At 39.8% G+C, this 12,984-nt stretch overlaps 1 protein-coding gene across 43 annotated transcripts in view; it reads right to left on the bottom strand.

The window, feature by feature from the left end:
* The window catches only part of SOX5 (SRY-box transcription factor 5), a 612,816-nt gene that overhangs the window by 140,195 nt on the left and 459,637 nt on the right, over positions 1–12,984 (bottom strand). For all 43 annotated transcript variants that reach the window (XM_072923570.1, XM_072923583.1, XM_072923589.1 and 40 more), the window contains one exon: positions 1,958–2,130. In XM_072923570.1, the coding sequence (XP_072779671.1) occupies positions 1,958–2,130 (173 nt within the window). The remainder of the gene's footprint in view (positions 1–1,957; positions 2,131–12,984) is intronic.

Here is a 12,984-nt window from a genome sequence, read left to right as displayed (position 1 = left end):
TAGAAACAGGCACAAAGACATTGGAACTGAGCTTGGAAAAATCACTGGCTCTTCAATGTGTATATCAGCTGCAAGAAACTAAGGGGGCAGGCAAGGCCACAAGGCTCAACACAAAACGGGTTTATGGAGGTGCATGGAGTCTCCTCTCAAAGCCAAGTGCAGTTTTCCAGAAGGACTTCCACCCTCCCTCTCCCCTAAATGACTGCAAATGCTACTGTAGATGCCTTTTACACCTCATGAAGGGAAAAGCAGACATTAACAGAATGAAATTAGGAGTCCTAAAAGCTAGAGGGAGATAAACCATTCTTGAACTTAAAAAGCAAACTTGAAAATTCAAAGTTGTCGCAAAAGCTCTGCTCCCATGAACAGCCAGTGCAGCAGTACAAATATTAGAGTTCTGCTCTTGCCCTGTGTTACATGTACAAGTCTCAGGGTCAATTGGTAACTTATACATCCTTACTGGGGGAAATTTTGTGTTTTCTTCCCCTTAGGTGTCTTCTTTTCTTTCTACTAATAGACTGTGCATAAGAAACACTCACTCATAGTTAGTTCCACATCTAACAGATGAAATCAAAGTTTTCTTTCTGGAGCTTTTCTTTAAGAAAGAAAAATTATTTTTATCCATACAATTGTTTCAGAGTTTGGATATTTTAATTTCTGTATAATACCGAAGTATACACAATTTCTTCAATTAAAAGAAATCCTAGTTATCCTAATTTCTTATTGCCTTTTTCTATTGTCATTTTCTTTTTCACTTTCAACTCCCTCAGCCATCCTGTGGCACTAGTGACTTTAGGAGGCAGGGTAAAGGGAATAGCTCATACAGGATGTCTCCTTATGAAAGAATCTTGCCAATTCCACCTTCATTCCCTTCCTCTACCTTTGCTGTACTAACAACAGCATGACAGAAATTCTCCAGCTCAAGGTAAGTCACTTCTGTGGGATTTCAAGCGTGAGGCCAAAATACCCTTTGTTTAAGATAAGGTTTTTAAATAATTAAAACCAGGGAAAACCACGGCTTAAATGTCTGAAGGTATCAGCAGTGGCTGAGAAATCTTAAGACTTGCTTAAGTACAATACCAACACTGAATATGACAACTAAGACAGATTTCAAAGAATTTTGAGTTTCATAAAACTCACATAGCTGCAATTCTGTGATAAAATTTTAAACTAGATATCTAAATATTCTCTGCTCATGTTCAAGTACAAAAGTGGACATAATTTCTGTTAAAATCTGCACAATGAAATCTGTGAGAAAAATTAAGTTTTTGCCTAAAATATTGTGTATGCTCCATGTATGCTCATTGGAAGTGCTCACATGTGAAAACCATGTTTGCATTTCCAGTGAAGGGCATATTTGCAAGAACTGAAAATCGAGCCTCTCAAGTGTAGAAGAAAAAAAGTCACATTTGTTCACTGACTTTGTGTTATTCTCTGCCTTTTTCCAGAGTTGGCAAAACCCAACCTCTTCATTTCTCACATTACAATATAAGTGCTGCATTTTGTTCCTTTTATATCTATTCAGTATTTCTGAATTAAAGTCATTTTGGGGAATTATTCAGGAGGGCTTAATTTGCCTGTTTATTTACAGATAGTTTAAAAACCCAAGCAATATTGAAAGATAACACAGAATTGCAGAATATTCTGAGTTGCAATGGACCTCCAAAGACCATCAAGCCCAACTCTTAAATGAATTGCCCAACGCACAGCCTTGGCATTATTGGCACCAGGTTCTGAAGAACTAGAGAACTTTAATTTACAATATATCCAAGATGGATATATTGTAAATTAAATTGTTCTTCTGATATGCTATTGTTCAAACTTTTTCACTTTGAAGAACAAACAGAAAATATTTTGGGTGCAGAGCAACTTTTAGGGTATGAAGCATAAAAGATAAACTGCTGGAAAGCCCTTCTAGAAAGTGATTTAAGCTGAAAGCCCTGTAATGATCACTCACCTGTTCCTGCTGCTGCTTAGCCAGCTCCATTTGCTGGCGTTGTTTCTCGATCTGAGATGCAGCCAGCTTCTTCTGTTCATCATGAGCTGCTAGCAGCTGTTCCCTCAAACTGGTCAGCTGATTGATCATACCCATGAGCTGTCTTTCCTTCTCAGCGAGGCTTTCTGGAGTCCCTGGGCATCATATAGGCGGGGGGAGAAAGAAAAAAATGGGGGGGGGTAAGGAGAAGAGAGAACATTTAGAGCAATCCAGCTCTTTATTTTGCAGCTTTACTGTAAGCAAAGTTTCAGGAAAAGCAAAGAGCAGCAGCAGCAGCATATTGCAATGTGCTGCACACAAAGACCTGATCCTCTCCAGGAAAATGAGCCATGGAGGACAAATCTGTACACAGGCTTTTATCTGGTGTCCCCCTTCAATGGTTCTTTGTCCTTTCATCTGTTTTGCACTGCCTTTCTGTCAGATTAACAGAGTGAAATAATACTGCCTATTTTGAGGAGGTTTCAAGTTTTAAACATTGGGGATCAAAAAATCAGTCCTTCCAGGTTTATAAGACAACTACATTTATGGCAGAAACTTAGAAAAAATATGCAGTTTCTGTCAAAACACTGATGTAGGTTAAGTACTAACATCCCTCTATAACCTGTTATATCATCTACATCCCCAATTAGGATTAAGTTGTATTGTATTTAAATTGTCAATAATTCCTATTGCTGTTACTGCCATCAAGGTGCAATTTAGAAGGAAAAAAGTCTTTTATAAACATATCCAAAAACCTCAGTTAAACACAACTCAACATCACTCTTATTTGTACTGTTGTTAGATGTTTTTTATAGTGGAGCTTGGCCGACACAGAGGAACTCACTACCTCACTCGCATAACCATGCTGAAGAAATTATTTTTCTACCCAGAAGAACAGTGGTTATAAGGGAAAGGAAGCAAAAATTCCAAGGAAAATCAAAAGCTATGAATCATACACTACAAAGAAAAAAGAAAAAAGAGAGGCACTTTGAATATATGTAGGATCATTTGACTTTGAATTTAAAAAACCTGAAAGTATGTGTAGCAGCTAATCCACAGATATCCTCAATAGCACCACACCCTCTCAAATGAGTCAGAGCCTATGAAAACCTTTCTAAAAAGCCTTTAGGAAAGGATTAAGGCTATCAGTGTCAATGCCTCCTCTGAAAATAGCCTGCTTTTGGGACTATCCTGCCATACAAACCTCTTTCAAATACAGGAAGCATTCTTCTGCCAATGTCACCAGTGCACTCCAAGTGAAAAAAAAGGAAAAAGAAAAAAAATTGGCGACTAGAGCAAGCATGTTCCTAGCCAACTATCAGTCAGACGTGGAAAGAGCTACTGGTAATAGCTCATTTAGCTTACCCCCCTGCCAGTGCAGGAATGTTCCCTGCAATATATTTAATACAGCTTTCTAGATTGGATTGAAATGTCTGTAATGGTGAATCATCTACTGCTTGCTTTGAAAGGTTGTACCACAGCCTCTGAGGTGGCACTGGAAGGGCTCTTTGCTTGATAGTTAGCTTAATTTAATTTTTTTTTTTTTTGTTACTTTTACCTAATTTCAATGATGTGATCACAAGCAACATCCCATTTGCTACATTAGCCAAGTCCAAGCACTTAAATCCATTTGTAGACAGCCATATGCAAGTGGAAAACCACAGAACCACCAGAAAAAAAAAAAAAAGTGACAGAAGAAATGTAAATGAATTGGTTTTTATTAGGGTTCTAGAAATTTCTGTGAAAATATTCTCACCACACAACAAAGAACTATAGCAGAATATTCTCAGATAAATCCTCCAGAAAAACTGTGGTACAAACTGGAAACTTGAGAAACACACTGAAACAGAAACCATAGGACTTTAAACCTGCTCTGCTAAAAGCTGTGAGAAAGAATGGAAGCCAGTGCTAAAACACTATCACTGAAGAAAACACTTCTAACTATGATTTTTCCTTCCAACATTGGAGACAGAGAACTGCTGTAATGCAGTTTGACAAGTAATGCATTTGCCACCTGGCCATGGAATTAACCAGAAGTTTCTACTGCCACTCTTCCATCCTTTGTTTTTCCCTGGGAAAAAAGGTGCAGTGTTTCCAAGTGGTGTAGGAGAATTGTTTTAGCCCCTGCCTTGGCCTGTCCAGGTGGATTTAACATAATGCTCCTCTAATGAACACTACCATGCACTGATCCTGCCACTGCAACTGAAACATCTGAAAACAAACTATTCTGTGTTTATTTATTCAGCAGATATTTTATTCCTAGCTTTTACTGAGCGGTGGATGCAAGCATGAGAGAGAGGGGAATAAAGGTCCTACAGAAAGAAGAATACACAGGGTTGCCTCAGTCTTCGAGTGAGGGTAAGCAGAAAGAAATCACTGTCAAATAAACCAACACACATCACAGCTCCTCACCACTACTGGTTCATGCGTGTATTTTCAGCTCATGCAGCAGCTTCCAGGTGGGAATCAAAAAGCCCTTTGTAAAGCTAAATTAATCCCCATCTTTAAGTTAATCTGCAAGATGGAAAAATGTCTCCACATGTGTAAACTGACAGATAGAGAGATCCCAGTTCCCAGGAGAGGCAGAAAAGCCATGCTGCTCTCCAGCCCTGTGTGCCCGAGCTCTGGCTGTGCTCCCTGGGAGGGAACTCCTTGTGCCACTGACCTGAACAGGGCACAGACAGGGACATCCCCTCCTGCACTGCTTCCTCAGCCTGGCTGGCTCACAGAGCAGCAAAACTTCCCCACCAGGGAAAGGGCAGCTTTACCTGAACCCTAAGAACAAAGTACAGCGTGTAGCTCTGCGTCCTGAGCACAGCAGGGACAGGGATGTGTTGAAGAGCTACAGGGGAGGCCACAGGCATCATCAGAGGGCTGCAGCATCTTTTGTCAGAAAGGCTGAAAGAGTTTGGGCCATTCAGCCTAGAGAAAAGAAGGCTCCAGATACACTTTCCAGTACCTAAAAGGGACTTAAAAAGATGGAGACAAACCCTTTAGCAGGGCCTGCTGTGGCAGGATAGGAGGCAATGGTTTTAAACTAAAAGAGGGTAATTTTAACTTGGATATAAGGAATAAATTGTTTACAATGAAGGTGTTAAAACACTGAAATGGGTTGCCCAGAGAGGTGGTTTCCCCATCCTCAGAAATTTTCAATTCACAGGGCTTTGCACAGCCTAGTGTAATGAAAGGTGTCCTGCCCAATGCAGGGGGGCTGGACCTGATGACCAAAACCACGACTCTGCAAACTCAGAGCAAGCAGGCAGTGCAGGGAAGTGCCAGTGCAGACACCAAAACCACAGGCACACTGCAGCCAGGGACAAATTGACTCAGTCTCTTCATTATTATTCAGTTTTTAAAGACAATCTGAAATGCCCACAAGGGGTGTTTTATATCCTTCTTACTAAGTACAATGCATAATTCCTTGGGTTTATACAGCTGGAGTGAAAATCGTCTGACAAAAGGCAGACTTCTTGCATTATATTTCTCAAGCTATTTCAGTTTGCTAATAAACTAAAAGGGAAAATGTATCAGCATCAGCTTTATAAAAAAAAAATCTTCTCTTGGAGAATAATTCCTGGAAAATATGGCTTAGTAGGTACTTTTTTTTTCACAGGACTAAGCCATCCTTCCAGTAACTGGAATAGTACTTAATGATAATTTCAATTCTTTGAGGTAATAATTCCTTGCAAAATAAGTACTTGGACATCCATACTCTCAAGTGACCTGCACAAAACCAGAGGCAAAAAAAAAAAAAAAAAAAAAGAACAGCTATGTGGCGCTACTGAGAGATGGTGAGTTCTGTGCAATTTCCCCTTGTCTTACTCACACATCTATGTAAGCTCCACTGATGATGAATCATAGTTTTAACATATCTTGCAGGTAACTGGTGGCTTGTAAATGTGTGAAAATGAAAATAAAAAGGGAAGTACTTCAATCAAATGGTCTTGATAATAATGTTAAGTGTTTGCATTTAGTTTAATTTTGGTATTTTTTATGTTAGCCTTATAACCTAGCACACCTTTCGTATAATTACTTCCCTTGAAATGGTCAACCAAAGTGCCATTTCACATTGCCATGGCCAATCATGTATTGCTCTGTAGAGCATACAAAGGCCAAAGCATGGACAGTGTTATTTATTTAATGGTGAGGTGAGGCCAACAGTGGGGTTACTACATAAATACAATCAGTTCTAGGAATTTTTCCTGGTGTATCAAAAATTACTAGAGTTAAGAGCGCCAGTTAGTTTTGTACCCTTTTCTAGATGTTGTAGACTGGGGGTAAACAAGGATGGTGGACTTTTGTCCTACCTTCACTATTTTCTCTGTGTTAACCTGCACGAGACCTAAACCTGTGTCATGGTGTGAAGTGTCTTGACACCTAAGGGATTTCCATTTAAAGAATTCTGTAGCTTACAGGGCAAAACATGTCAGTATTTCAAACAACTAAGCCAACAACAAATAAAGACAGTTGCTCAAATTATGCTACTCACGAGTTAATGAACTATCCATACTGCTGCTAACCCTGCTAGAACTTGGGAGGGGGTGCAAACCCCTAGCCCCAGCAGCCACCTTTAGCTGCTTCTTTACTAAACTCCCTGGGGGCTGCTCCAAGCAGCATGGAGCTGGGAATGGTTCTGGAGCTGGCCTTTACATGTCACAGTGCTCTCACTCCAGCCAGGCAGTAGCAGGGCTGAAAAAACCCCACGTGTCCATCACTGCAGAGTACAGCTTGACAGCAAGGTAGACCACTTCACACAAATACTGAGTGAGAGCCTCAAAACAATGCCCGCCTCAAGAATTAATCACCCTCAGAGCCAGACAAACAGATATTGCACATTTTATGTCTAACAAAGCTTTTAACCACCAGGCCACCTACCCTTCAGGGGATTGCTGTAGATGCTCTCTGTGCTCCTTCACTGCAATGGCAAAACAGGAATTTTCCACAACTGATGGAAACAACTCGGGCAAAGGACCATTAAAGCACACACTGCAGGTTGGGAACTGCATAAAGGCCCAAGAAAAGATGCCTTCCAGAGGCATCAGCTTGTCCTCTATTACCACGAAGAGAAACTCAAAAAAACCCCATGTTTGTGGATGCAACACCCACAGCAGATGGCAATAAAAGACTACTCAAATTAGTGGCATTCTGTATCACCAAACCTAAACTTCATCTTAGATCAACACTACCCATAATAGTGTTTAAGTAGTAGAAGAAATTTACTCAAATGTGAAATAAACCATTACACATTCTTAGTTCTGATTCACAGTCTCAGACTGGCAGTGACAGTAACATTTTAATAAACATTAGAATGAAGACACCAATATGACCAAATGACACACAAAGTGAGAAAACGAACAGGAGAAACCTTGGCATACCCACCCAAAACAGAACCAAAGCAAAAAAAAAAAAGGCAGAGAAACTGATTTTGCGATCAAAACAGTAAATACTTTATTATAATTTATTAGACAGAATGAGAATGTAAATGAGAAATTGGTAAAGCCAATATTTTCTTTAACAGACATTTTAAGCTTTTTCTGCAAATGTTCAGGCAGTGAGAGTTTGCTCCCACACAGCCTAGGGATGTGTCTTCCACAGGGGCAGGGCTGTGGCAAGGCTCTTCCCAGTTCCTCTGTCACCTCCCCAATAAACTGCTGGGAATGGCATCAGCCAGGGGTGCTCACTCACCCATACAGGCAGTGAAATCCACTTACCAAGGCAGTTTACTATCACAGGGATTGCGTAAATAGCTTTTGAACTATCAGAATCTGTCTTGCAAAGGGAAATCAAAGAAAATAATGTGCAAGTACAAAGCCTGGAAGACATAATAATATTGTATTATATTCATATCATTAACCATGGTTACAAAAGGAGAAAATGCCTCCTGTATCTACAAAGTTTTCTACGGGGGGAAAAAATCATTAAATGGAAATAAGAATATTTTGAAGTACTCTGTATTTGAATAATGCTAAGATGTATAATAATAATTAGAGCATGCAGTATAAAGCATTTTTTAATTTCGAAGTACTACCTAATTGATCTTCTTAAAGACTGTTTGCAGGTAGAAAGGTAATGTTATGCATTATGTTTTTCAAGAGCAAACTAAGGTATGAAGTTTTTAGCAACTTGCCGAAAGTCATTCTGAACTTTATGTGGTGTAGGAGGTTTTATTGCTGGCCCCAATGAAGTCACCAGCAGAACTATTTCAGCAAGGCCAAGAATTTCCCCGCTGACTTTTAAGTGTAATACACGTTAAATAGATAATTAAGTCTGTGTTTGACCCAGTTGGAGACTAGGTAGAGTTTCGGCCAAGGGGACCCTTATGAATGAACCAATTATTGATGTCATCCAGCTCACCGAGCAACAGAGCCCTGCCACAACACAGTCTCTGTTTAACTTAGATGTAACAGCAGTGTGACAAGGACTGAGCTACAGCCCGTACATGAGCTAAAGACTGAGGCACCTCCAAGCACTTTCTGCAATGCTGTGCTTTTCCAGAAGACTTTTTAAGCCAGCAAAGGTTACAGATTTAATACAAAAGTGATGGAGGTTTCTCAAACTGAGCTGTCTGTTAACTAAGCTGTGCTCAGGAAGAGTAAAATCCTACTAGTCCTAACTGTACCAAATCCAAAGAATAAATAAAATTATCAGTAGTTCATAAAATAACTATCTGTCCTCCAGGGTATCATTTCCATCCCAGTGTCAACTGTTTTTTCCCCACTCCTTGCCCCAGTTTTAACCTTGACATTTTAGAAATCTAAACCCAACAATACTTTGCTTAGTAAGGAAACCAGGAAAGTACAACAGACGGGCCACCTAGTCATCTTCTACTTTAAAGCAAACTAATCTGTCTCATGCCCTCCCTAAATAAAAATTTAAAAATCTATTTATAACATAAATTTAAAGAGGAGTATTCCCATTTGTGCTGCTGACATCACCTGAAGTCACACATGCGAGGCAATGGGGAGCTGATGTTTCCTTCAGGAAAAGCAGACTGATACACCGCTCTCTCTGGCTGAGGTAAATTCAGAATTTAACATCGTCTTTCCCTTGTTTTGAACAGTAATGTAAAATGTTTATGGCCAAGCAGTGGGATTGTACTTTAAATTATGTACTTGCTGGGATGTGTAGGTAGATGGATGTGGGTCTGTGCTTGTGAACTTGTCCTAACTCCCCTGATGCTTCCCTAATCAATACTTCAGAGTGCTTTATTATGGACTGGAACAGAGCTTCTTAGGCCACTAAATTCTGCAGCTGTCAGGACAAAAATATCTGAAAACTGGCATTTTTCATTAAGTATTTAAGCCACTTTTACTACATGATGACTGCCATTTTACAACTACCCACCTTGCTAAATTAAATTATTTCATCTTATTGCTAGGGCAAGTCAGCATAATAAAAGAAAACTTTCTGACTGCTTTTTACTTGGCAAGCCACAGGCACCAGAAAAAGAAACAAGGCAAGAAATAGTGCACAATTCAAATTGATTTGCCTGTACCTACACATTTATGTAATGAATCTTCTCTGTTTGACAAGTAAAAATCCATTTTAGAACAGCAAGATATAAGGAAGGTATTTATTTCAGCAGACATTCTTAATCTTTTGTGTTTAATTGCAAGGTGAAGAATGAGTAAAACCAAATTATGAGCAATTACCCTCTTTTGCCATTACTAGCCTCAAGAACTCATATTCTGTGGGGAAAAAAAAAGCTCAGCTGCCTGCTCTGTACCAAACCAGCACTTTGCTGTTTCACGATGCTGGAAAGAGGCTGTCACTGAGCACTCTTTATTTGCTGTCAGAAAAAAGTTTTGGTACAGTAGACCACAAACAGAGCTTGGTATTCAACCAGGTTAGCAACTTATTGTCAAGGTTACAAAAGGAATAGACAATGTTTGTACTGAGACTATTTCTCAGAGGTTACTCATTGTTTTACTGTCTAGACAACAAGCTAGAACTAGGCTAGAAAAAAAGCATTTGCTGCTGGAATTTCATGCAGCAGCAGGAAAAAAGAGTAAAAAGTGTGTGTATATATTTACTTTGTTTTGAAAAACTGGCAATTGTAGCTCAGCGACATTCAGCTCTATCAGCACATCCTTCAGGTATTTTTAGAACAGGTAATGAAGCACAGCTTTAGGACCCTTTTCTCAACCAACTTTGAGCAATTTTTAAATACAGTGGTTTGGCCCCCATATGTTCAAACAAAGTCATTGGCAATTTGCTACCTTAATTAGTTCTGTTTTATTCTTATAGAATAAAATATCCATAATCACATCTTAAAAATAAAATGACAACCTGACTTTTTGAGACCAAATTAGGTACCTTTATGTACAAAAATCTGAAACAACCTGAATAGGCTGCTTTGCCATAATATAGCATTTTTAGATGCTTTAGAAAAGATTCCTCCAACCCTCCCTTCCATATACACAACCCTCAACTAACCTCCCATTCTAGGTCAAATAGGAGCAGCTCCATGCAGTCACAATCTCTACCTCAGGCCTTCTTTTGACCTGAAGAAGTTCTGTGTTAGTGTGTCTCAGCTAGCCCTAGCTACTCCTCTGCAGCCTGAGAGTACCACACTGCCTTGCAATCAACCTCCACGATTTTGGCCGCTGCCAAATGTCCTCTTGAGACTTAGGATTCCCTGAGTGCAACTGGGCAGGTTCCCATGCAACCCAGCCCTTCTGGGATATTAACAAAGGACTAAAGCTCAATTTGCAATTTGCTACTGTTAAGCCCCTCAAAAAAAGTAAACACAAAGAAGAAGATACCAAGTAGGTTGCAACAAATACTGAATTTATCGCAGTTAAAAGCTGACAATCCAACATACCTTACACCTCCTTCACATATGAATCTCACCCTTCTTCTCTTGCCACTCCACTTACAATACTACTCACAAAAAAATAATGCAGAACATCCACAGCTGACACAAGTTTGCACACATTTTTGAACCATTAATTTGCAAACGCAAAATTCAGGCAGCTCCCTAAGAAGGCGCTCAGATTTCACACATGTCCTGGGGATCTGTGCTGTATTAGTCAAAGGTTTAAACCCAGTGTATTCCCCATGAATAATCTTTCTCCCTTTCCCCCTCCTTCTTCCTGTCCACATGGAAATGCAGAATCTTGTCTTTAGTTTACAGATTATGCGATCCAAAGTGTCACTCACTGGATTACTGCACACAACCTGAGCACTACTCAAAGCTTACTTGTCTTCAACTTGTCCAGCATTACTTAAATGGAATTATCCGTCACAATCCATACACCGAATCTGCATAGCTCACTTATCTCAAGATTCTGTGTGTCACCTACCAGATTATCCGTTCTAATCCATACATTGAATCTACATAACATATGTCTTTAATTCATGGGCTCTGATGAGCTACAGTATTGCTGAATGGATTATTTCTCTTTATCCATTATTGACAGCCCTAAGACCATCCACCGCGTACTCTCTCGTGCCTCATCTTCTGAGAACACGAGCAAAACCAGAGTCTCCAGCAGACACAGCTCCATCTCACATCAGACACAGCCTGACAATACCTCCACTGACACTCCTTGGAACCTGGAACCCAGTTTCTCACGCAAAACAAACGTCTGTGTTATCGTGAGCTGAAGATCACGGTTGGTAAGCTAATGTCGCTTTCAATTACATCCATAAATCTGTGATAACTCCAGTACAGCCTCCAGGGTCACCCAGATTTCAGTGGATACAATGAAGAGATGATTTTAACCCAACGACAATCCCTTTCACAGGGAGTGCAGAGAACGCTTCACCTGAGTTGTTTACAAACTAACCTGCACAATGCAAAAGGTTTTTCAAACAGCAACAAAAAATATATCAGATTCAGACCTGCCCAGTCTTTCCTGAGATATCTGGGCACAATCACTGTTAACAATGCCTTCAACAGAAAACCAACTCAGAAAGATTGGAAACAGAAGTCTGTTTAACCTTTTGTTCCACACACCTATTCAAAATTAGCTTTGTGGGAAACATAAAAAATATGCATTACTATGTCTTGCCAAGTTTCAACAGAGAGATGGACAAGATTAGCAGCAAGGCTTTATGCACACCAAGGAAGTTTTAAGAAGAGTTTTCATCGTGGTTAAGGCTGCCTCACTCACACCAGTGTGAACAAGGCTGGACAACCCATGATGCACCTGAGGCCCAGAGCCAGTGAAAAAGATGCTTCATGTTAATTTTATATATATAGGAATGATCACTAATAATTAAGGCATAAATTTATTTTTGATTCCTTCTCCTCCTAACACTGGAGGACAGCACCTACTTTCCTGCTGCAATGCACAGCAAACAAGGCAGTTACACTGACAGCAGAAAAGGGGGATGATTTTCCTTCCTGTACACCATCATTTTGAGACCTGAAGATCTCTCTGTTCCACCAAATCCAATAAAGTGCATTATCCAAGAATAATCCAGAGGCCTTTTGAGCCCTGGATTTGAATAGGATGGATATAAGTAAGTTTGAACAGACTTTAACCAAGTCAATATACAGTTTTACAGCTTCACTTTAAAATGCTTCAATCAAACAGCACTTTTTGCAGGTTTTGTTATACAGCAACTTGTTTTGAGCAGAGCAAGAATTCCATGGATATTAAAACAGAATTTCTCAAGGAATCTCCAGTGCCAAACTTGTAATTTAGGCCCAAATTATCTCTCTGAACAAATATAGGTATTTGAGTTACAATTTCGACAGACATGAAAGGTTCTAGATTCTCGCCCATTTTAAGAGCATTCCCTTGCAGGACCTTTTCAGTGGAATAAAACAATACATTTCAAGGAAAAGTAACTGACCCTTATATTATAGGCCCTTCTGGGATCTTAAAGTCTGCAGCTACCTCTCTGCAGATACTCGGTGATGGCTCTTCTGTTTTACAGGCATGGAGATGGAGAAAGGGTAGGTTTAAAGTAGCAGCCAAAGGTGATAAAGCAACCAAGAGAGCAATTGAATACAAAACATGGGAGTCTGGTCACTTCCAACCATTCACCAATTTCCA

Source organism: Taeniopygia guttata, chromosome 1A (assembly GCF_048771995.1).
Source record: "Taeniopygia guttata chromosome 1A, bTaeGut7.mat, whole genome shotgun sequence".
Lineage (NCBI taxonomy): Eukaryota > Metazoa > Chordata > Aves > Passeriformes > Estrildidae > Taeniopygia > Taeniopygia guttata.
This window is presented reverse-complemented; position numbering and strand designations above follow the sequence as displayed.